The 26,807-nt window shown below is 36.1% G+C and overlaps 1 protein-coding gene across 3 annotated transcripts in view; it reads right to left on the bottom strand.

The window, feature by feature from the left end:
- The window catches only part of VEPH1 (ventricular zone expressed PH domain containing 1), a 232,489-nt gene that overhangs the window by 29,867 nt on the left and 175,815 nt on the right, over positions 1-26,807 (bottom strand). For all 3 annotated transcript variants that reach the window (XM_008983589.5, XM_017965729.4, XM_002759456.6), the window contains 2 exons: positions 25,737-25,876; positions 22,618-22,752 (listed from right to left, as the gene is read on the bottom strand). In XM_008983589.5, coding sequence (XP_008981837.1) covers positions 22,618-22,752; positions 25,737-25,876 — 275 coding nt within the window. The remainder of the gene's footprint in view (positions 1-22,617; positions 22,753-25,736; positions 25,877-26,807) is intronic.

The raw sequence follows: 26,807 nt of genomic DNA, 5'->3' as shown, positions 1-26,807 counted from the left end.
AATAGGTATGTACCAAGAAAGATGTTCCTGGCAAACATCATTTAATTTAAGAAGGTCAAAAGTCACTGGAGGAAAAAATAATATTTTTGAACATTTGGCTAAATGAGCATTTCTCTAGTTTTAGAAAAAAGTAATTAATGAGGGTAGGAATTTGAAAAACTATAATTAGTCTAAGCCAGGCAGCATAGAAAGATGAGAGAATATTTACAACATCGTTTCACTGACAAATGGCAGCATGAGTCAACACAGTGGATTTTGTAAAAGTGCATAGTAGCCTCTGGATCTTATAATGTGGTCTATGTACTTCCAGAGGGTACTGTGAAGCAATTTTCCAGAAATCAGTGAAAGCATACATCTGGAAGAACTTTGGGTTTTGGCACATTTAAAGTCTGTCCTAAAGCTATTTGAGCACAGATACAAAACATAGGATTGCCTCATGTGCTCTGTGTGCCTGTGGTTAACAGGATGACTCTAGGCACATATTTCAAGTATCTTTCAAGAAATATAAACAAGAATTTTTTTTTAAATCCCAAATATTTTCACATAATAATAATGTTTATGTTTGTATAGTTATTTCTAGTGCACATACTCTAATGATATGGAGTCCAGGATGTGAAATAAGCTTAGTGAGAGAATATAATTAGCGATTGATCTTTATGTTGTCTTAAATTGTTACAGGCATAGTGTCTTATAGGAAATGCTGTTTGTTGAATGAATAAAGTAGCAAAAGAGACTTTAAAGAATCCATGGCACAATTTATTTTTTATGTCTTTCATATGTCTTTCAACTTATGAAAAATATTACTATTGGATTCAATTTATATAACACGGTATTCATGGCACCTGTATCAGAAACCATGGATAAAGCGATGAAGGAAACATAGTCATCAGTCCAAGGAAGTGAGAATGTAATTCATTGGGTCTGCAGTATTCCTCACAGAGGAAACTGAATACAGCTTCATTTATGTGCGGTGTGATTGTTACTAAGCTTCTTCTGGTGTGATGTTTTTTGCTTTCAACTGGATTAAAGCTCTTACCAGGAAGATTGACTTCCATATTATTTTGCAGCTTCTTAAAATACTTAGTATAGCCCTTAGTACATATTCAATGAAGTATTATACATTTTTACTAATTGATGCACATGGCTGTTATTGTTAATTTATCACAATAGCACTGAGGTTTTTAATGTTCATGTCTATTCAACTATGACCATTAAGACTTTCCAGAATACATTTGTATATATATATATATATCTGCACATCTATGGGTATTACGGGAATTTATTTTATTTAACAAGTTTTTAGAATAATGTGTTAATTATTGAGGAATGATGTTCGTCTTAATTCCTCAATATAGCATGTAGACTACTTGGTACAAATATTCTATACACTTCTCACCGCTAAAAGACTAGCCCGATGAGTTTGTGGTGGAGCCTGGACAGCTGCATTTTTATTTTATTTACTTAATTAACTTATTGAGACAGGATATTGCTCTGTTGCCAAGGCTGGAGTGCAGTGGTGCAGTTATAGCTCACTGTAGCCTCAGCCTCCCTAGCTCAAGTGATCCTTCTACCTCAGCCGCCCAAATAGCTGGGACTACGAGCATGTGCCATGATGCCCAATTATCATTATTATTATTATTATTTTGACTTTTAGTAGAGATGAAGTCTCGCTATGTTGCCCAGGCTAGTCTTGGACGCTTGGGCTCAAACAATCCTCCCACCTCGGCCTCCCAGAGCGCTGTGATTAGAAGTCCTGAGCCACTGCACCCCATCTGCGTTTTTACACAAGCTCCCCAAGTTACTCTGGTGTGCACTTATTGTGAAATTAATCCTGTATCCTTGAGAACAGATGTGGGGAAGGCTAATCTGTGTCCATTAATTGGTATTTGAGAAATTTGTCAATCTTCATGTTCGTATGCTCATTTTTTTCCACAATAGTTTGGTTTCAAGGGGCCAGGCGTGGTGGCTCACACCTGTAATCCCAGCACTTTGGGAGGCTGAAGCGGGTAGATCACTTGAGGTCAGGAGTTGGAGATCAGCCTGGCCAACATGGTGAAACCTCATCTCCACTAAAAATACAAAAATTAGCCGAGTGTGGTGACGCATGCCTGTAATCTCAGCTACTCAGGAGGCTGAAGCAGGAGAACCGCTTAAACCTGGGAGGTGGAGGTGGAGGTGAGCAGAGATCATATCATTGCACTCCAGCCTGGGTAACAAGAGCAAAACTCCATCCAAAAAAAAAAAAAACAACCACCAAAGGAAAAAAACAACAACAAAGAAACCATAACATTAAGTGCAGAAATCACACTGCAAAGATATGTGGCATCTGATAACATTTAGGTAAAAATGTATAACAATAGTACAAAAACATTCAAGGAAATAATACACACCAACCTCAGGAGAGTATTTGTGACAATTTCTTTTTGTAAAGGGAGATATTTGATGCAAATATGGAAGAAATGTAAACATCTATCTTGTGGCAGTAATGGGTATCATATTTCTGTACTTTTCTGAATTTATGAGCTATTTTATAATTTGATGAAAAATAAAAATGAGGCAGAGAACACAGTTCAATGAAGCAAAGAGACTAGCAAGGGTCAGAATCTGTGAGGAAGAAAGGTTCTATGTGTGTGTGGGGCCGGGGAGGGGGCTTCCTTGGTACGCCTCAAACTTCCTATAGAGGAGTTTCTATTTTACCTGTGAGGGTGGCCTTGGAGGTGGAAGTCTTTCTCCTGATTTTTGCACTTATTCTTGTTAGAAGGCTCTGTGTTACAGTTTCTTTTAATTTTTAGCTCTTCAAGCTTGGAGATAAAGGAACAGGTCCAAAATACCAAGTGTTTGATATCTGTTCTATTTTGTTTTAGAAAACAAAACAAAGCATGCTGACACCAAGTTCTATCTTAGGGATTTATCACAGCATGAGCTATGTGGCAGAGAGGATATTTAGAAATAGGAGATTTTCTACTGAGTGGTACAGAATGAAGAATATAGATTTTGGAGTCAGACGATCAGAGTTTGAGCTCTGCCACTACCATTCACTGGCAGTTCTTGGGAAAATATTTTAATTTATCTTTGCTTTTAATGCACTCCTCACACTGTAAAATGACTTTGATTCCTAACCTGTCACTTTCAGTGACTTTTTGCCACAATCTATTCATGGATAATCGTACTACTTTTTAAACTGTGGAGAAATAATAAAAAGTAGTGATAATGGCCAGGCACAGTGGCTCACTCCTGTAATCCTAGCACATTAGGAGGCTGAGGTGGGCAGATTGCTTGAGCTCAGAAGTTTGAAACCAGCCTGGGCAACATAGCGAGACCCCTTCTCAAAAACAGTAGTGACAATGATGATAATTCAAATAAGGCAAAATAAGAAGCTCCTTATTATGCATGTAAAATATAGTGGGTTTTTTTTGTCTCTCAGCTAGGTAAATATACGTAAATCTTTCTGAAATGAATGACTTCTTTAAGAAACAGTAATGTTAGGTGCCTGAGAAACATATTTAGTTTTCTAAAATCAAGTAACATACTTATCTGTCTGTTTTTGTTAGTTTGTTGTCAGACCTAGAAGCGCTGGATTTAATGAGCTGCAAACATAGAAAGATGTAATGCAATGTGGACGTGAACATTTCAAAGGGGAATAATGACATGCGCATGCTTGATGAGGCCATAATGAGGTGTTCAAATAGAAATGCACAGAAAATGTGCATGGGTAATGGTGCAATAAAATGCATAAATAGATGAGTGTAATGGTAAAGGCATGGAGGTGTAATGTGATTTACAATTGGGAGCATTTAAAGGGGAGGGTGGAAGAGCAGGTTGCGGTAGATAAGAAGCAGAGAGAAAGAATGCAGTACTAAGCATGAATGGAGGAGGTAATAACATGTGCATGATGAGGATGTGATGAGATAAAAATGGGATGGCATAATGAAGTTCACAGATGGAGGGCTGTAATGAGTTGTGTAGAAAGGAGGAAATAACGATAAGCATAAAAGGAAGGATTTAATATGATGAAGAAAGAAATAGGCACAAGAAGATGTGAGGACTGAAAGGAGAAGCAGAAAAAAGGGACCTTAGTGAAGAGATGGGAAATAACAAGGTGGGCCAATGGAGCACTCTAATGAGGCTGAAGTGAAAAGGTGCAAAGATGTGTACTCATTCAGGGAATAATTAGACACATGCATAGGACGATAATGAGGTACCCGGGCCCTGATCAGACATAGACCATAGAACTCAGTTCTTGCTGAGGAGGCGAAAAATTGAAAAAAATTCAGGGCAGAGCTACAAAGATATCTACAACCACAAAAGAGAAGACTAAACAGGTGATTTGGCCCCAGCCTTGTAGTTTATGAAGTAATAGTTTTATAGCTACACTCACTCTGCTCCAGGTGCTTTGCTAGGTGTTGAACTAAATGCATCATCTCAATTCACCTTCTTAAGAACCCTATGAGAAATGTGTAGTCCTTCCTAGTTATAGATGAAGAAATCGAGCTGTAGTGAGGTTAATGACTTGCCCAGTTCCCAGAGCATGTCTGTGGTGGTGATGTGACTCAAACTGAGTCCGTTGGATCTCAGTTGCCTTTGCCTCTGTTTTGGTGTTTTTTCAGAGAGGCTGTGGGACCTCCTGCCCTAGAACTACCAGGATAACTTGTCAAAGATGCAGAGCCACAGGCCTACCCTAGCAAATATCATTGGCAAAATCTGCAGAGTCCCTAGGAACTTGCATTTTCAACAAGCTCCCCAGGGACTCTTGTATAAACTAGATCTAAGAACTACTCCATGAAACCAGCACTAGATTGTGTGGTGACCTAAGGCTATTCTCAGTTCTAGTGAAAGACCACAGAGAAAGGGGATTGCATGCAGCATGAGGACTTTGCGTTGGTTACAAAGCAGACTGTCTGTTGGCAGAAGAAATTAGCAGACCCAAGAATGAGACAACAAACCCCAAATTACATTGAATATAGGGTAAATATAAAAATGTATGGAAAATAATTAGATTCTAGGAAATATTTGTTTACTGAATTAAAAAGAACATAGAAATTACTCCACATTCATGGAATCCCTAAGAGAAAGGATAATACGTCCCTACAACCAAAATTTTTTGCCAATCCACATGCAACATTCAGGATTCTAAAATTAAAATCTAATTGTAGCACTGACTGTTCTCTTCCTTGGTATGTCTAGTATTGAGATATCTAAATTGCTATAATTTTTAAGGTCAAAACCAATATTTCTATTTTGAAATGAGCATTAAGTGTGCATACTTGCATTTCAGTGACACAGCCTCTGGTCAAAACCTTTTTAGAAATGTATTTTGTAATAGTTTCCCATTTATATTTGTGAGCCACACAAGAAAATAATGTTCATTACTTTAGTAACTTTTAACTTGGAAATTTATTATTTTAACTAACCTTTAACTAATTAACTATTTTAATTAACTAACTAATTAACTAGCTAACTTTTAACCTGGAAATTCATTATTCAGTTTGAGTAGTCTCTTTTTATAGTACACATGGGCTCAGATAAATTTTGGGCTATTTGTGAAAATAAAAGTCATTCTCAAAAGATGAAATCTGGCCAAACACAGTGGCTCACACCTGTACTCCCAGCCCTTCGGTCAGCCGAGGTGGGTGGATCAGAGTCCAGGAGTTTGAGACCAGCCTGGGCAGCATGATGAAACCTTGCCTCTACAAAAAATACAAAAATTAGCCAGGTGTGGTGTTGGGCGCCTGTAGTGCCAGCTACTAGGGAGGCTGAGGTAAGAGGATTGATTGAGCCTGGGAGGTCGAGGCTGCAGTGAGCCATCATTGTGCCACTGCACTCCAGCCTGGGTGACAGAGCGAGGCCTTGTCTCAAAAAAAAAAAAAAAAAAAAAAGAAAAAAGAAAAGAAATCTTTGTCATAACTGAGAATATAAAGTCGAAAAACATTTACCGAGTAGCTGCTCTGCCTCAGGCCATGATGCCATGATAGGTGCTGGGACACGCAGACATGAATGGGAAGAGCCTGATCCCACAGCCTATAATATAAAAATTGAATGATTCTGCTATTGTTGACATCTTTATTTACATCTACATGAAAGGTTATGGGAATATGGTTGAGGGAGTCATTCATTTTGTTTGGAGAGGTCTTGCAGAAGAGGTGCAATAAAATAGGATCAGCTACTGTTTATTGAGCTCTTACTATATGGCAATCATTGCTCCACTGGCTTTACATATGTTATGTTTTTTAAATCTCATAATATCCCTGTGAAGTGGTTACTGCTATTTTCTGCAGTTTGCAGGTAAAGAAGGTTAGGCACAGAGGAGTTAGACAGAAGCGCTGGTAAGTAGGTGGTAGAGGCAGGATTCAAACCCAGATCCTGAGTTTTCAGTTACCACTTTTTCTTGTTGCACAAAAAGAGGTGCTATTTATTCTAATAGTATAGTGTCCAGTGTTTGTTGTCATTCACACAATATCCATTATAGCAGCAAAAGAAAAAGGAAAGGATTTTACTCATGCACTTATTATTTAAGAAAAGAACCTAATCACTATTAGATTAGAACAGATGTTGCACAGGGGTTGCATACCTCTGCTCCCCCAGGAATAGAGTTATTTAATTAACTATTTTCTAATTTTTTAAAAAATTTCCTTGATGCAGAATATCTGGCTAACTGAAGAAATGTTCACAAAAGTAGTAAAATTGACATGCTTCATTATAGGACAGTCTGGCTTGTGAAATATGAAAGGAATATAATGTGTGTGATAAACTAGGATTCCAACAAAACTGAAAAAACATTTCTGTGTCAATTTAAATTTGTTAAAAAGTATATGTACAGTAAGTACAGTGTAGGTGGACAGTGGTTAGGGAGGTATGAATAGTGTATATTAATTAGCCAAGAGTAAAGGTAATAATTTTCTAAAGGAGGTAAGAGAATTTAAAAGAAGGTCTATAAAACAACAGACCAGTGTATAACAATGAAAAGAAATCTGTTTCTTAATAGTAAATAGAACTATCACTTAGGTTCAATGCATTTACAAAATCATGTGCAATCACTTAATAAAATAGGTGATGTATACCTGTTAAGGGAAAGACGTGAATCCAAATGAAGGTAGAAATACTATTTAGGGAGGCAAAGTTTAGAATCTGGCCGAGCTTCCAAACTCAGTGATCCTAAGGCATCAATAAAAGTCATGCTTGTAAAAGTCTCTAAGGGTCATGTCATTTCTCTCAAAAACTCTTCACGTGTGAACCTCTTCTCTGATGTTATTCATATTGATCCCAGATGAACTATCATGGCTCTGGTGGAAAGTGTGAGTCTACTGATACTGCATAAACTGTGATAAAAATCCATCTTGTGTTTAAGCCGAAAACTCTCCCGGTGTTACCTAGCATTGCAAGCTTTATCCACGGCGCATGCTGTAAACACAGCCAGGGTCAGTTAACCTGATCTTGCTCCTGTGGCTGTTGTCCTAACCTTGGCCAGCTGCTTGGTGGGTATACTTATTCTGTTTTTCTGAGGGGAAGAGTAGAGTGTGTGTTGGGGCTTTAAGGAGAAGCAGAGGGTTCTTATAAAGAGAAATTCAGCACAAATCCATCGTTTTCTTCACTCAGGAAATAACTGTTTTTTTTTTTTTTTGCCCCCGGGCTCTAAAGACCATCTTTGGTTTTCTCAAACTGGTTTTCCCAAACTGGTTTTCTCATGTGTAGATGCTTCCCTTTTCAGCATTTAAAATTTTCTTCTTTTGGTCTGCATCTTTGCCCTCCATCTTGTCAAATATAGTTCTTGAAACATTTCAGTATTTTATTACCACTAAACCAAGAGACAGACATCCAAGCCTGGTTGAATTCCATCACAATACCTGAACAGTGGATTGGAGCTGGAGAAAATCAGATCTCTGCTTTACTCTAGATCCATAACCTCAGGTCCCATCTGGATGCTCCTCACTGCCTGACCACTCTGTTGTATTTCTCTAGGAAGCTCATGGTCCCTTCTCTGAGCATTTAATTTCAAACCTTCTCCTTCCTCAAATCTCCTACCTTCTACCCCAACCTTTCCCTACCTCACTTTCAGCTGATGGCCTCACCTCTTATTTTACTGAAAAAATTTAAAGGCTGTAAAAAATGCATTCTTCTTTTCACCATCAAAGCTACTAATTGATCTGGTTCTGTATGCAATCACCTCTTCTCTCATCTGTTCCATCAATCTCACCCTCTTGATTTCATCATCCCAGCAATTTACAAACAGGCTCCAAAGGCTTCCATTTTTACCCATCTCTACAATCCCTCTACTTAGCAACCTATTCAGCACCAAACTGCTTAAAACAGCTCTTACATATGCTATGTTTCCTTCTTGTTCTTCCACCTACTTCTGTTCTTACCTTACCCTTAAAACTCTATTAAAACTGCTCTTTCTAAGTTGCCCAGTTGAATGGACACTTATCTTCATTTGGCTACTAAATCCCATACACTTCCTTTCTCTCTCCTTCTTGGACACTCTCTTGATATCTGTGATGCCCTCTCCACTTTCTGAGGTTCTTTTGTCTCTTAGCTGCTGTCTGGATGCAATCCTAAACTGGGACCATTTCCTCTCTAAACTCTCTTCCTAGATTGCTTCAGTCTTCCCATGGTTTTCATCATCTGTATGCCGATGATATCCTCATCTGTATTTCTGGCCTAAGTCACTTCACAGTTGGATATCCAATTATCTAAAAAACAATTCCACTGGGACATCTGGCAGGTGTTTGAAACTTCACATTCAGATGTCTGAAAGTCTTGCGTCCCAGCTCCCACCTTCATTGACTTGCCCATCCCCAGAGCTCATTTTCTTCCAGTTTTATCCACCTTAATAAATAATACCACCATGCCAGAAACTTGACATCAGCCTTGATTCCTTACTTCCCCCTCACACTTACATGCCATTCATTAGCTTGTTACGTTACTTTTACCTCCAAAAGTTATATTGAATTGTCATTTATTTCCATCTCTAGCAGGATCATCCACGTTTAAGCTACTCTCTTCTCTCACTTGGATTAGCAATAGTCTTTTTTGTGATCCCTTTAATTTTACTTTTGTTCCTTTACAATCTAGTCCCCACACAGCAGACCGAACGATCTTTTAAAAACAAACTGGTTGCAATGGACTGAAGGCTCATGTCCCCCTACCACTACCACATTCATGCACTGAAATGCTATCCCACAAGTTGACAGTATTTGGTGGGGAGGACTTTGGAAGGTATTAAGTCTTCAGGATGGAGTCCTCATGAATGGGATTAGTGCCTTATTAAAGAGGCCCTAGAGAGATCACTTGTCCCTTCAACCATGTGAGGACACAGCATTAGGGTGACATCTATGAGCCAGAAAGTGGGCCTGCACCAGACACTGAACCTGCCTTGATCTTGGGCTTTCCAGCCTCCAGAACTGTGAGAAATACATTTCTGTTGTTTCTAAGCCCCCAGTTAATAGTATTTTGTTATAGAAGCCCAAATGAACTAAGAAACTGAACTAAGGACTGCTGCTCAAAACTCTTCTGTGGCTTTCCATAGACTGCAATAAATCTAAGCTCCTTGCCATGGTCTAAAAGGCCAGGACAGAAATCCCCAGGCAGACTCTCCAGTTTCCCCTTTGTTTACTGGCTCCACCAATGCTGTGAAAGGTGAGTGTGCTCACTTCTGTGTAGGTGTGACCATCTACTGTGATATAGGAGGAAGAAAATATTAGAACTTTCATTTCTATTTTTTTATCTTGTCCTTTAAAATTTCTATTTTTCAATGTCTTATAGTGAAATAACAAGTATGTAAAATAATATATGCATATAGTTTAAAGATAAATAAATATACACATATTGAAGGTACTTGTTCAAAAAAATTTTTTGATGGGATGTGTGACTCACATTTGAGGAGAATGCTCTAATATCCCAAAGCTTTTCCTTTCTCCTATTCTTCCTTTTTTGGTTTTGTTTTTTGGTTTCAAGGCCTTTGTGCAAATTGTTGTCATTGCCAGGAAAACATGTCTGACATCTGCTCAGAGAAGCCTTCCTTGACCATCCAACAAATGCTCATTTTCTCTAGGCATTATCTTTTATAGTATCTATCAGCATGCAATTGTGTATTTGTTTATTAGTGTATTGCTTATTTCCATCAGGGCAGGGATCCTGATTGCTTATGTTTAGTCTCTGCACAGTGGTTGGTATAGAGCAGGCATTTGCAAAAAGTATTTTTGATGGAATATATGAACTTAGAGTCATATTTACCATGATTTTGCTGTGGTTATTTTGTCTCCTCCATGTTATTGCTCATGCCATTCTTTTTATATGGAACTATTTTTCTCTTTAAAAATAAAAAAGCCTCCAAACTCTGTATTTTAATTTCTACCACTCTCCCAACTGGCTCCTTCCCTGAGCAAAGAGTGTCCCAGACATTTGCCTCTGCATCCACATTCCACCTTCAGTCTGCCCTCCAGGCCCCTACATGATTTTGCAGTCTTCATTTAGTTTTCCCCTCAATCACTGGATTAGCCCCTTGGCCTGGCTTCTTAGAGTAGACTCTTATTCACACTTTCTGTTTATCTTTTTACCTCACTGTTGCCACTTAGAAACTGCCTATCAGATTTTCCTGGTTCTGAGCTCATAGCCTAAAAGCCTAGAATCCTCCACCCCCATCTGGGGTTCTGAAATCCCAAGCCCCACTTCCCTCTAGCTTGCTCTGAAATGAAGGTTCTCTCGAATATATATTCATACAGCTCTCTTGGAGACTGACCTGCCACAGCACTTATCACTTCCATCACACATGTAGATTTACGTTTTCTCATAAGACTTTGAACTATTACATCTTATATACAATAAGCTCACTTTTTATTTACTTATGCATTTATATATTCAATCACATTAACACTTTAACCCAAAACACTACGTCTAAGCCTGTGGGAGCATCAGAAAGTCTCAAGTTCCACTCAGAATTAAGGTTTCAGTTTTACTTATGCCTTGACACTCCCGTCAGTTATCCTGGGAACTATCAAGTGTGTTTGTAGCAATGTGGACTGAAAGCAAATCGCCACATGTTAGCCAGATGGGGCACATTTTATTTCAGCAGCAAATGTATTTTTTTTTTTTTCTGTAAGGGACATAGTTTTGAGATCCCATTTCTGTAGCATATGACATTTCCCTATGCTTTGGTAACTGGAACGAATGTGTCAATAAAGGCATTTTTTTTTCTGAAATTCTGGCCCTTTAGCAATCCCCCAATCAACTTTGTCAACTGTCTGGCCCTCTGATAAAGTGCCACTCCCTCTGAAGTGTTGGGCAGCACACACACTGACATGAAATTATTAATAGTAGTCTCTACTTGCTTCATGTAAGTCTTTCTCATTTCTTCAATAAATCAACTGGTTTTCCACTCTCTTTTGAAAATCCTTATTTCATAATGGAAATTGATTGCCTTAGAATGGAGTTTTTTTCAAGTAAACTGCTCTTTTACATAAGGCAGTGTAACTTAAAGTAATATTTTTCCTTGATTATAAAAGAAATATTTTCTGTTGTTCTTTTTTTTATTGTACTTTAGATTCTGGGGTACATGTGCAGATCGTGCAGAGTTGTTGCATAGGTACACACATGGCAATGTGGTTTGCTGCCTCCATCCCCTTGTCACCTACATCTGGCATTTCTCCCCATGTTATTCCTCCCCAACCTTCCCACCCACCCTGCTGTCCCTCCCTTGCCCCCCACAACAGACCACAGTGTGTGATGCTCCTCTCCCTGTGTCCATGTGTTTTCACTGTTAGTCACCTGCCTATGAGTGAGAACATGTGGTGTTTGATTTTCTGTTCTTGTGTCAGTTTGCTGAGAATGATGGTTTCCAGATTCATCCACGTCCCTACAAAAGACACAAACTCATCATTTTTTATGGCTGCATAATATTCCATGGTGTATATGTGCCACATTTTCCTTATCCAGTCTATCGTCAATGGGCATTTGGGTTGGATCCAGGTCTTTGCCATTGTAAACAGTGCCACTATGAACATACGTGTGCCTGTGTCTTTATAATAGAATGATTTATAATCCTTTGGGTATATACCCAGTAATGAGATTGCTGGGTCAAATGGAATTTCCATTTCTAGGTCCTTGAGAAAGCGCCACACTGTCCACAATGGTTGAACTAGTTTACACTCCCACCAACAGTGTAAAAGTGTTCTTTTTTCTCCACATCCTCTCCAACATCTGTTGTCTCCAGATTTTTTAATGATCGCCATTCTAACTGGGGCGAGGTGGTATCTCAATGCGGTTTTGATTTCTCTAATAATCAGTGATGATGAGCATTTTTTCATATGTTTGTTGGCCTCATATATGTCTTCTTTTGAAAAGTGTCTGTTCGTACCCTTCTCCCACTTTTGGATGGGTTTGTTTCTTTTTTCTTCTAAATCTGTTTTAGTTCTTTGTAGAGTCTGGATATTAGCCCTTTGTCAGATGGGTAGACTGCAAAAATTTTTTCCCATTATGTTGGTTGCCAGTTCACTCTAATGATTGTTTCTTTTGCTGTACAGAAGCTCTGGAGTTTAATTAGGTCCCATTTGTCTATTTTGGCTTTTGTTGCCGATGCTTTTGGTGTCTTAGTCATGAAGTCTTTGCCTATGTCTATGTCCAGAATGGTTTTGCCTAGGTTTTCTTGTAGGGTTTTTATGGTGTTAGGTCTTATGTTTAAGTCTTTAATCCATCTGGAGTTAATTGTAGTGTAAGGTGTCAGGAAGGGGTCCAGTTTCTGCTTTCTGCACACTGCTAGCCAGTTTTCCCAACACCATTGATAACAGGGAATCCTTTCCCCATTGCTTGTTTTTGTCAGGTTTGTCAAAGATCAGATGGTTGTAGATGTGTGGCATTGCCTCCAGGGCCTCTGTTCTGTTCCATTGGTCTATATTTCTGTTTTGGTACCAGTACCATGCTGTTTTGATTACTGTAACCTTGTAGTATAGTTTGAAATTAGGTAATGTGATGCCTCTGGCTTTGTTCTTTTCGCTTAGGATTGTCTTGGCTATGTGGGCTCTCTTTTGGTTCCACATGAAGTTTAAGGTGGTTTTTTCCAGTTCTGTGAAGGTCATTGGTGGCTTGATGGGGATAGTGTTGAATCTATAAATTATTTCGGGCATTATGGCCATTTTCACGATATTGGTTCTTCCTATCCATGAGCATGGAATGTTTCTCCATCTGTTTGTGTCCTCTCTTATTTCCTTGAGCAGTGGTTTATAGTTCTCTTTGAAGAGGCCATTTACATCCTTTGTTAGTTGTATTCCTAGATATTTTATTCTCTTTGTAGCAATTGTGAATGGGAATTCCCTCATGATTTGGCTGTCTGTTAGTCTGTTATTGGTGTATAGAAATGCTTGTGATTTCTGCACTTTTATTTTCTATCCTGAGACTTTGCTGAAGTTGCTTATTAGTTTAAGGAGATTTGGGCTGAGATGATAGGGTCTTCAAAACATACAGTCATGTCATCTGTAAATAAAGACAATTTGATTTCCTCTTTTCCTGATTGAATACCTTTATTTTTTTTTCTTGCCTAATTGCTCTGACTAGAACTTCCAACACTATATTGAGTAGGAGTAGTGAGAGAGGGCATCCTTGTCTAGTGCCATATTTCAAAGGAAATGCTTCTAGTTTTTGCCCATTCAGTATGGTATTGGCTGTAGGCTTGTCGTAATAGCTTTTATTGTTTTGAAATATGTTCCTTTGATACCTAGTTTATTGAGAGTTTCTAGCATAAAGGCTGTTGAATTTTGTCGAAGGCCTTCTCTGCATTTATTGAGATAATCATGTGGTTTTTGTCTTTGGTTCTGTTTATGTGGTGGATTACGTTTATAAACTTGCATATGTTGAACCAGACTTGCATCCCTGGAATTAAGCCTACCTGATTGTGATGGATAAGCTTTTTGATGTGCTATTGCAATTGGTTTGCCAGTTTTTACTGAAGATTTTTACATCTATGTTCATCATGGATATTGGCCTGAAGTTTTCTTTTTTTTATATGGAGAAAAAATAAGAAAATGGTAATCCCATCAACTAGAGCTAACTATTATTAACATTTTAGTAGATTTCCTTTTGGTCATTTGAATGGGCAATCCTCCAAATAATATTCTTTATAAAAATAATTTTATACTCTGAAATATGGTATTTACCTTAAGTGTGTTTCATGTCATTAAATATTTCTCATAAATATCATTTTTCAGGATTTGTTAATATTTTCTGTTCTCTCAGCAGAGACAGCCAGGAAATAATTCTCTCTCTTTCTATGTTGGCCTATTTATCTATCTGTCTGTCTTACCTCATCTGTCTATCTGTCTTAAAAATATTCTTTTATCTGGATTCAGGGCCTGACCTACAAAAATATTCTTTTTTATCGATGTATAATAATTTCATTCTCCCATTTTTAGATATTTAGGCCATTTACAAATCCCTCTGCAATACTTTTTGTGTTTGTTTATCTTAAGTTTTATACACATTTCAGATTATTTCTTTAGAACAGATTCCTAGAAGTGGAATCACTGTGTGAAAGGATATGAACATTTTTAAGAATCTTGAACTGCATTGCTAAATTGCTTTTTTAGAAATGTTGAAATAATTTACACTTCAACTTAGAAATGTGTGAATGTCTTCACTCTCTTGCTCAAGCCAGCATTGATTATCGTATCTGTAAAAATGCGTTAAAAAGGGTAACTTATTTTAATTTTGACTACTTTGCCTACTAATGAGGCTGAATATCTTTTCTCGACTGAGTCTCCTAGGTTCATGAGTCTCCAAGGCTCATGTTCTTGGCTCATTGATTATTGATTTACATGAACTTACAGTAGTAGCTTAAGGATATTAAACTTTGTTTTTCATGCTTGTTACAAATATTTTCATTTGAAATTTTTGTGCATAAAAGGTTTTGCTCTTTACAGATTTCATATTTTAGGTAGTCAAAGCTACCAATACTTTACTCTTTGACATTAGTTACAAGTGACATTAAGTTTAAAAAACAAAGACAGAAAAACAACTACAAAGATACTTTACCAAATACCCATGTACCTGCCGGCCAGACTTAACAAATGCTAATATTTTGCTTCTGGTTATTTAAAAATAAAATTACAGATGAAATCGAGATCTTTTTAATTCCCTTTCCCAGTAACATTTCTTCCTTCCTTTCCTCACTTTCTCCTTACCCAAAGGCAACCCCATCATAAATTTGGTATAATTCTAAATATAGTGAATTTTTATCATAAGTGTATGTATGTATAAATAATGTATAACACTGCTTGGTATGTTTTAAAAATTTATAGAATACAATTTATTCTATCATAGTACTCATATCATAGTTTTGCAACTTGCTTATTAAAACTCAATATCATATTTTCAAGATTTATCCCATGTTATTACATATAGGTCTAATTAATCCACTTTAACTGCCTGTATAACATGACTATACTACAACACTTTTTTTCTCCCATTCCTCTATCAAGGGACATTTGTGTTGCTCCTGATTTTTTGCTGCAAAACATGCTTCAGTTAATATTTCTATACATGTTTCCTGATGCACATATGTAAGAGTTCATCTAGAAATAGAACTGCAGAAAAATATGGCACATGAAATTATAATATAACCTTGATTATATTATAAAGAGCGCATTGCTCTTTAAGAAGTCTGTAAATGAAAATTTGTGGCTTTTGGTTACATGGATGAATGAAGTCTGATATTTTAGTGCAACCCTCACCTAAGAAATGTAGACTCTACCCAATATGTAGTTTTTAAGCTTCCAAGTCTCCAATGTCCATTATACCACTCTGTATGCCTTTATCTCCCACTTTATAAGTGGGAACACATGGTATTTGGTTTTTTATTTTTGACTTACTTCACTTAGAATAATGGCCTCCTGCTCCATCCAAGTTGCTACAAAAGACATTATTTTGTTCTTTTTTATAGCTGAGTAGTATTAGGACATTTTTGTATGCCGTCATAGAAAACCTCCTTGCACTTAAGCATTTTTCTGATAAGCTTTAAATGGAATGAAGACTTCAGAAATCCAGTTACTCACCCATCTTAATAGTCATCTAGCTGATATTTGTAAGTCTAATTAATGATTATATACATATATATATGTATGTGTTCTTAAGTATCTTTTTTTTCTAAACAGGTATACCTATTTTACTTCCATCAAGAGTGTGTGAACATTTCCACTGTTTCACATCTTTGCCAAGATTTGTATTGTTCCATTTTTCTTATCCTGGAGTTATAAAGATAACTTTTGATATTTTCTTCTAATTGTTATAAGATTTCATTGATTACATTTAAGCCTTTAATTTGTGTGGAGTTAATTGATCTATATGGTGTCTATGAAGGATCTACTTTTATCTTTTCAGCTTGGAAAAGTCACATGTCCTTACATTATTTAAAACATATTTTACTTTCTTGTCACTGATGGGTAATCCCCTTTCTATAACCTACCAAGCTTTCATATGTGATTGGGACTGTTTCTGGGCTCTTTATTATTTACCATTAACTTATCCCTGAGGCAATAATCACATCTCATTTATAGTTTTGTAATGAGTTTTCTTTTTCTCCAGCAGAAGAATATCCTCCTCCACAGTCTTTCTTAGAATTTTGTTTATTCTAAATTTAGGACAAGTTCATCAAACTCCATGAGGAAAGTCTGTTGCCATTAGGATTGGATATAAAATTGTACTTACATTTTAATTTGGGAGAAAGTTTCCATTTATATGATAATGGCTGTTCTTGACCATGAAAAGGTCATATCTTTTCATTAATTCAAATCTTTACAATTTTTTTCATTAATATTAAAACCTTTTTATCATTAAAGAGTTTCACACCTTTTGTATTTATTCCTAGGTCCTTTATAAACTTTATTGCTATTATAGATGGCATGCTTTTCCACATTTTCTATTTAATTATTACTCATGTATACATTTGTTACTGATTTTACATGTTGAACTTATATCAAATAACTTTATGGATCTTTTATATATTCTTTTTTTTTTTGAGACGGAGTTTCACTCTTGTTACCCAGGCTGGAGTGCAATGGCGCTATCTCGGCTCACCACAACCTCCACTTCCTGAGTTCAAACAATTCTCCTGCCTCAGCCTCCTAGTAGCTGGGACTACAGGCATGCGCCACCATGCCCAGCTAGTTTTTTTTTTTTTTGTATTTTTAGTAGAGACGGGGTTTCACCATGTTGACCAGGATGGTCTCGATCTCTTGACCTCGTGATCCACCCGCCTCGGCCTCCCAAAGTGCTGGGATTACAGGCTTGAGCCAATGCGCCCTGCCCTGGATCTTTTATATATTCTAAAGGTTAGATTGTTTTGAACTTTCCACATAAATAATCTTATTGTCTATAAATAACTTCTTTTTCTCTCATCCTCCCTCTCATCTCTATCTCTTTCTCTTTCTGCTTTATTCTGTTTACATCCTTATACTTGTCTGCTTTTGTCTTCCTACATTGGGTAGGATCACTGTAAAATGCTAAATTTTGAGAGTGATGGCAGGTATCCTTGTTTAATTTCTAATTATAGCAAATACCTTTACATTTTTTCTATATGTATAAAGTTAGCTCTTGGGTTTTGATATTATTCTCTTTTATGTAGGATTTTAAAAAAGGATTTGTTTCATATGTAGTTAAACAATTGTATATAGAGATTAACTGATTATTTGTGATTCGTGTTGGTTTCTGGACTAGTCAGTTCCATTTATCTGCATTAATTCTTTCCCTAAAAGTGGAATAATTTAATAATTGTAGGGTTTATAGTATGCTTTAATGTTTTGAAATGTCCTTTTTTGCCTGTCAAAAATTTTCAAACTAGTATCACCTATTTATCCTTCTGGCTGTATATTCCATAACTTCCTAAGGGATCAAAAATCATTCTCTTAGAATTTAAATTAGAACTCAGTTAATGTGTTAATTAACTTAGGAAGTATTAACATTTTTGTAATATTCACTATTTCCAGTCATGAACGTGGTAAATCACTGTTCATTCAAGTCTGTTTCTCTCCATTGCTCTGTGACTTTGAGAAAATTTTTCTTCTACTTAGTTTACTCATTTGTAAAATGGGAATAATAATTCTGTCTATCTCATAGTGTTGCTCTTGGGATTAAGTGAAATAATTGATATTAAATGAACAGGACAATTACTGGCACATTCTAAATGCCCAGTAAATTATTATTAATTCTAATAGGGTTCTTTTTATTCTCATATTTGCTAAAAGTAATATTGAATTTATCTTCTTATTTCAAATAATATACTCCTTATTTCTGTCTTGTGTTCTATTTGTTATTATTATTGTTATTTTTTTAGTGCCTAGTATGAGCCAGGCATGCTCTTTAGATATCCTGGATTCTGTAATGAACAAACAGACAAGATCCTTGCTCTCATGGGGCTTATATTCTCACGTCGACTCATGCTTTTGAACAATACTAAATTATAAAGTTTATAGTGGGTATTCTGGTTTTATTTCAGTATTTAATAAAAAAATCTTCTATTGTTTACCACCAGGCATACTTTTTCTTTTGTTATCAGATAAATATTTATCATGCTAACAGCACATCTTTCCATTTCTAGTTAGTAACAGTGCTCTCTCACTTTATTCAGTCAACACATATCACTGAGTGTCAATTGTTATGCCAGGCTATGCTCTAGGCGCTGGGTGAACAATGACAAGCGTGTGTTCTCATGGAAATCCAGTCTAATTAGACATAGACATTAATAATTTTTTTTGTGGGGGGGATGGAGTATCACTCTGTTGTCAGGCTGGAGTGCAGTGCCACAATCTTGGCTCACTATAACCTCTGCTTCCTGGGTTCAAGAGATTCTTGTGCCTCAGCCTCCTGAGTAGCTGGGATTACGGGTGCCCGCCACCATGCCTGGGTAACTTTTTTGTATTTTTAGTAGAGACAGGGCTTCACTATCTTGGTCAGGCTGGTCTTGAACTCCTGACCTCGTGATTCACCCACTTCAGCCTCCCACAGTGCTGGGATTACAGGCATGAGCCACTGCACCTGGCCAATACAATTTTTATATAAAATGTGTGTTAGTAAAATGATTGTTGGATTTTATCAAATGCCATTTAGGTGATAATTTTTAAAAATTTGAACTATTAAATTAATATATTCTACTAAGTTCAGTAATGTTGAAGTTTTATTTTTATAGATTAAAAATATTTAGCATTAGATTACATAAGCATTTCCACACTCTGATGCCTGTGTGAGACTGATATACAGTTTGCAAAAGATAATTTGATTGAATTTATTTATTTATTTATTATTTTATTTTATTTTATTTATTTTTGAGATGGAGTCTCATTTTGTCTCCCAGGCTGGAGTGCAGTGGTGGGATCTTGGCTCACTGCAGTCTCCGCCTCCCAGGTTCCAGCAATTCTCCTGCCTTAGCCTTCTGAGTAGCTGGGATTACAGGCATGCGCCACCATGAGCGGCTAATTTTTGTATTTTTAGTAAAGACAGGGTTTCCTCATGTTGACCAGGCTGGTCTCAAACTCCTGACCTCAAGTGATCTGCCTGCCTCAGCCTCCCAAAGTGCTGGGATTACAGGCATGAGCCACCACACCTGGCTGAATTTTATACTGAAAATTCATGTTTGAAATTTGGAAAATGTTTCTGGTAATGTTGATCTGATCAAAGTGGAAGAGTACAATAACTTGAGAGATTATTATTTAGGTCCATCTTCCTACGTCCACTCTGAACCTCCCATAATGCATGTAAGACAGATTTGAATTTGTGTTATTTGAGGTTGGGTGCTGGCTAGGGATCAGAATATTAGCTAACATTTATTGAGAGATCGCAATGTGTGGCCATTGTTCTGACAGCTCTGCATGTTTTAACTCATTCAAGTCTCAAAACAGTGCTATGAGGTAGGTAATAATATTATCCATTGTTCAAGTAAAGTAACTGGGGCACAGAGACAAAGAATACAGAGCTGGTAAGGAGCAGAGCCAGATTTTAAAGCCAGGTGATTCAGAGCCAACATGCTTAACTACTCTGGTAGGTGTATGAATCAAGGAAGGCAGGTTATACTGCTATAACTAATACCAAAAATTCAATTTCTACCAAAACAACAGATATTTCTTTCTCTTGGAAAATGTTTGTTGGGACTGGGTGGCTCTCTAGAGCAGAAGTCCTCCATGTTGTGGCTCAGAATTCCAGGTTGTTTTCATCTTCTGGCAACTTAATCTCAACATTTGCTCCTACGATTGTGATGATCATGGTAGAGGAAAAGAGGGACTGCAGAGGCTTTTAAAAGATCCTCTTGGAGGCAGGAGAATAACTTGAACCCAGAAGGCAGAGGCTGCCATGGGCGGAGACTGCCATTGCACTCTAGCCTGGGTGACAGAGTGAGACTTTGTCTCAAAAAAAAAAAAAAGATTCCTCTTGGAGTGACACATATCCCCTCCCATGCTTCATTGGCTGAAGCAAGTCACATGGCCAGCCTTGCTTCGATAGACAGGGAAATGTGATTCTGTCCTGTTCCTAGAGGAGGGAAGTACCAGATGCATTGGTGACAACTCTGATGTCACAAGGATATGTGTATCATTTCTAACTCTGCCACTGAACCTTCAACAGGTCCCTTCCAATTTTGACATCCAGAAAATGACAAGATTTTTAAATTTCTTCAATTGATATGTATTGTTTAATGAGAGCCTAGTGTGTGCCAAGCACTGTGTAGCTCTGGCAATACAATGGTAAATACGGCAAAATTCCTGCCCTCAAGCAATTATAATTTAATAGGTATCTCATGAATAATTTTTAGTTCTAAAATTCCAAGATTCTATTATAAAGCAACCACAATAACAAACTTCTCTGCATATTATCCAGAATGTTATACTCTAGATACTCAGGCATTTTCTTAGAAGTTTTTTCCTTCCTTCTTGTGTACCTGAATCCATTTCGCTGCAGTGATATTCAATCACAGCAGTCGATACACACATGGCCATCTCTTTCAAATCACTAATGTAAGCCTATATGGCATCTATTGTGAAAATAAAGCAGACTTTGCACCATTCTCATGGCTATTTTGAATTTAGTACACAGAACACTTCATAAAAAATAGGAAAAAACAAACAAGAAATCATTGGATAGATATTGCCACATAATGTACATTGCAGGTGCAAAAGTTTTTCTATTACTCAAGAACAAACCAAATTATAAAACTTTAAAAAATTTTAAATTTGGTTTACTGTTAATTTTCCCTTAGAGAAATGTTTATTAAGTATAAAATACAAGAAATATGAATAAGTATACTTGTGAGTATGTACAAAACTAGTTTGCCAAGTACTTTTTAAAATCTCTTAGGATTTGAAGCAGCCTGCCAAGTTTTCATTTACTGGTTGCCGCTAGTTAAAATATAGTTCGCAATGAATAATTTATGAGAACTTGAGGCATTGTCTTCAAACATGATGCAACAGTTGAAAATTTGAATGAAATTGTGCAAAGAATTCCATTTCACTTTACACTGATGCAATTGTGGTGTTTCCTTTATTTTTAATACTGCATGTTGAATTCCTAAACCTAAGCCAAAAAGTAGTGATCCAATAGTTTGATGTGTCTTTAGAGTCTTACAGACCATTACAAATAAACTTCTGATCAATCATGCTCATTTTCATATTATTAGAATTCTTAATCACTTAAGAGATATTATGTTAGTTTCACAAGATATCAGTTCTGGAGTACTTAATCTGCTACTTGTTTGTACTTTGAATTTGTTTAATACTGTCATGATTGTCCAATCTTCTGTCATGACATTAAGTGCTGGCTTGTGAATCCCAAATCCGTATCTCCAGTCATGGCTTTGTTCCTGAAGCCCACATTAGCATTTAACCACCATCTCCACCTGGTTAGCCATATAAACAGCTTAGATTCAGAATGCTTTATCTTCTTCTGCTCCATCAGATTACTTTGTGATTTCTCATTTTCAGGGTGATATCATCATCCAGTTAGCCAAACAATGCAACTGGAGTCACCCTAGATTCTTCTATTTTTCTTATCAGGCTCTAAGTCCTGTGGATTTGACTTTCTTAAAAGCTTTCCAATCTTCCTGCAACTTCTAACTTTAATTCAGGCCTTCTTTCTTAGTTACTGTGCTTCTATAACAAAATACCTAAGACTGGGTAATTTATAAATGATGGAAACTTATTTTTTACAGTTCTGGAGCTGAGAAGACCAAAATCAAGGAGTACAGGCACAGGCTACCGTGCCTGAGTATTAAAAAAAAAATTTAGAGATGGAGTCTTGCTATGTTGTTCAGGCTAATCTTGAACTACTGGCCTCATGTTATCCTCCTGCCTCAGCCTCCCGAGTAGCTGGGATTACAGGTACAAGTCACCACACCCAGCTGTAAAATGTTTTCTCTTTCATACTCTGCATGCAGTTATTGTGTGGTCCTAAGGAACTGTATTGTGTCAATACATAGACTTCAAAGGGCAATGACCTTGTTTACTGATACCACTCTATTCTGAATCCACTGTGGTACCACATGAAAATAATTACTTATGAATGTTTTTTGATTATGATAAAAAAAAAAGGTAAAGGAAAGAAGGAAGAAATTAAATTGCTAAAAAAAAAAAAGGCAAACCATTTCAAGGCAGTCTTTACCTTCTGCTGTGGAAACATGGACTCCATCATGGCTGTTTCAAAGCTGTGAGCATCCCCTGTCTGGGTCTTCTCCCACAGGGCTCGGAGGAATTGCACAGAATGACTCTGTATGGACAGGGGCTCCGGAAACAGGCTCTGAAAGGGCATTACAGACAGAAACAGAATATACTATGTCTTGTCCCATTAGTATTGTTTGATTGATTTCAAGGCACCGCTTAGGCTTGGTTTGAACTTTAATATGGCTTAAATTAAATGAAACAAGAAAAAGATCTGTCTTAAAGATCCAATATACGGGGGTTGGGCATGGTGGATCAACCTGTAATCCCAGCACTTTGGGATGCTGAGGCAGGAGGATCGCTTGAGACCAGGAGTTTGAGACCAGCCTGGACAATATAGCAAAACCCCTTACCTCTCTTAAAAAATTAAACAAAGAAAGATCAAACATAGATTTCAGGATTTTCATTTTTAACAGAAATTAAAAATTATTTAATAGTATTTTCAAGGCAGTTGATAATGATCTTCATAAATATGCCTAACCTTTGTAACATAGTGTTGATCTCAGTGATTTCCCAAGGATGTTCCTTAATTGGCATGTAGTTAATATATTCATATTTATTTTCTCAAATATTTGACAATTAAGGAATAAAATTAAAATAGAGTAAAAAAAAATCAAGTCTATACAGAGTAGATCATGAAGAATAGAAGTTAAATAACTAAGTTCATTATGAAATTAATCAAATATGAAGAGCATGAGTGAGTGTGTGGGGGACAGAAAAACAGTTTTAATTCTAAAATATATAATGGTTGAATATTATTGAAACTTTAAGATTATTTAAGTGTTGAGCAATAAGAATGTGAACATAAAGAAAATCACATTTACATATATTTTATTCAAGCCAATGAAGATAAGCTTTATATAGGAAGATTTTAACTTGTTTGTATATATGCTAATCAATTATGTGTCTAACAATCATTTACATGTGATAGTGTTATAGCTATAAATTTAAGAAGCTTTTCAATTCAAAAGAATAATTTTATAAAAACATATAGAACACCTATAAAGGTATAAAGTATCATTTACATACATACAATGTGATATATACGATCCTATATGTATAATGTACGATAAAATAATGAGATTGGCTTATAAAATCATATTTTCTTTTTATGTCAATGACTGTCTAAGCACTGTCATATGAGACTCTCTAAGTGGTTTGTATGTGCAAAGCTTCTATTTAGTGAATGGAGATTAGTAAGTACTATTCCAGAAAAAATTTATTATTATCGTCAAAATGAACTATTTCTACTACTGAATGGGAAAAGATGGAGGATCTTAATGCTCAAGTTAGTGATCCACAGATTAAAAAAATTTAAAAGCCAGTAATAGATAAATTACATGACCCATAATGTGGATACATTTGAGAATTTATTAATTATTATCAAAAACTGATGCAGCACCCAATTTTTCATTTAAAGAACAGGACCTGATTTAATGAATTATGAATCTAAAGAGGAGCATTTAGACTGGCATCTGTGAATTTGAGAACTGTATGAATGTGTGTAGTTGGCAGAAAAGGAAGAGTTTGCCGCAATGCACAACACTACTAGTGCCAGGTTGTAATTATTAATATCAAGTCAAAGTTTGATTTTTATTTACCCTGAAGCCAGAATTCAGCCAGAAGATGACATATCGTAAGTGTGGAAAAAGAAAGAAAGCTTTATGGTAAAATGAACACAGGGGAAACAGCATACACAGATGCTTTCTGGTGATTTTGTTTAAAGAGAAAAACAAAGAATCAGACAAAGTCAATAAAATAATACTGGAGGGCAAAAAAAAAAAAAAACCATCAGGATTTCTTGGTTTGTTTTCAGAAAATTGAAAAGTGTTTAGAACAAAGCCAAAGATGAAACCAAATATAAAATCACTGATGAAAACTAAGTGAAAAATATAAGCAAAGTAGAAAAAATAAGGTCGTTATTTCAAGAAAAGGAAAGAAAGTCAATGCTGTTCTTTGTATTCAAGTACAATTTGTTGGGCACCAAAATATGAGTTGTTCTCTACGTGACATTATTAAATGTTCTTAAGAAAACTTCCTATAGAAAAAAACAGTATTCCTAAGGCATGTCTAATATGTCTCTTTTCTTAATTACTGTAGTTCTGCTTTATTATTATAATGTATTCAGCATTAAAATTAATTATTTCTTAATAAGCCTGACTTTATTTTATAAAGAAATGCAACTGTCTGCTTGGTGACTTTTATAGGAGCTATTATAGAAATATTTTATTAACAGAAGTAAATAAGGTGTCATATAATTTGATTTTCAGTCATATTATAATATTTTCATTTTGTTTTTTTTCTACCTTTGCCCTCTCTGCTTGTAGTTGCATAAAAATGCATTTAAAAAATAAAAATACATTATTTTTCAACATACATGCAACAACAAAAAGATCACTGGGTCAGGGGTAAGACGATATGAGATCTACTCTTCAATTTTCTTACCTGTAAAAATGATTCCTAAGATTCCTTCTATTACTAACATTTTATAATCTATACTCAAATGTTATGTGAAAGTTTAGTGCATCCAATATAACTATTTTCAAATAAGAATCTCTTTTGATGCTAACATCTCTGCATTAAATTCTTCATTCTCGTTTAAAGTTGCTTTTTACATAATTTCACCTATGCACGTATATTCTGTAGAAAAAAGAGGCATTCCAATATCTTAACACTGTCAAAAAGAATATACTGACACTAACATGAATTGGAGATTGGAAGGCTCTAGACAAATCAAGGCTAACACTATGTAAGGGAAGCTATTCTCCCAAATAAGCTGTTTTTGCTGTTGTTTACCCAAAGATATTTTCCCTTTCATTCTTCTATTTAAAGCTAAGCATTTTTAAGATAGTAATATGCTTGCTCAACTGATTAATAATTCCTTCTTTAATAAGGAAACTATTCTAAAATATAAAAAACCCAGCTTAAAATTATTAATGAAATATGTATGTATTGCTGTTATCTACATATCAGCTATGGCCAAAGATTAATTCAATAAAAATGATTATAAGCCCATATCCCACAAGCTCATTGAAGAGCCTGATGAACACAAATTATACGAACCTGCTGAAACAGAAACATGATCTGGATCCATGGCTGAGGTTCTTGGCTGATGAGAATAAAACTAGACTTACTGTATAGGCAGTAATGACCCTTCAAGGAGCAGGTGAAGAACAACTTTGCTACACAACTTCTAACAGTGTCTAGAAACAAATATGTATAGCATTAAACATATGGTCTTTCCAGAGTTACACTTTATATTAATGCTTCAACACATAAATGCCCTTATAAAATATTTTTCAGTTTTCAAATTGTGAGCTAATAACTACAAACAACTGTGTATTTGAGAGTGGATGCATTTCTTGGAAAGTAGATTAAATAAAAATATTTTAATTATTATTATTATTGTTTTAATTAATGTGTGAAGACTCTTTGAGCACCTCTTATGGGGGGAAAACCCTCTCACCAATAAAATGGGAGATAACATATCATTTTCATCTGATGGGACACCTTGAAGCAATAACCTGGGAACAATAACCAGATGGATAAAAAAAATCCAGGCATTTTCTGGGTAGTAAATGGCTTGCCATGAACTGTGGATGCTATTCTCTTGGTTCAGGGGCCTCAGAGACAGCTTCCAAAATAACTCTGGCTGAAGTGTAGCTTCCTGTGAACCGGACTGTTCTGGTTTGGAAAGGTCATCTCACCTTGAAGGATTTAAGCTGGGAGGATTCATGAGATTATCCTGTAGGGACAAGGAAGTAGTGGGTGGGTGGTGTAGAGTAGAGGTGGTGAGGTGCAATAGGTAGAGACAGGAATAATTAATAAAATAAATGAATGAAGCAAATATGGGTTGAAATTCTATGTACTAGGCAGTGTGTTAAATACTGGATAATAAAAGTTATCATTAATCGACTTCCACATGTGTTATGTGTTTGACTTCATTTAATTTTACCGTGCAAGATGGGTATTATTTCTGTTTTAAAGATGAGGAAACAGCTCATTAGAAAGTCAATCTAGTGAACCACTGTGATTGCATTGTTAACTCTTGTAACCTTGGCACATGACAGATAAATATTAATAGATAACTAATGTCTGAAGAGATGAAAGATGAATGATGCTCAGAGATTCAGA

The sequence above is a fragment of the Callithrix jacchus genome, chromosome 17 (assembly GCF_049354715.1).
Source record: "Callithrix jacchus isolate 240 chromosome 17, calJac240_pri, whole genome shotgun sequence".
NCBI lineage: Eukaryota > Metazoa > Chordata > Mammalia > Primates > Cebidae > Callithrix > Callithrix jacchus.
Note: the sequence above shows the minus strand (reverse complement) of the source record. Positions and strands in the feature narration are given on the sequence as shown.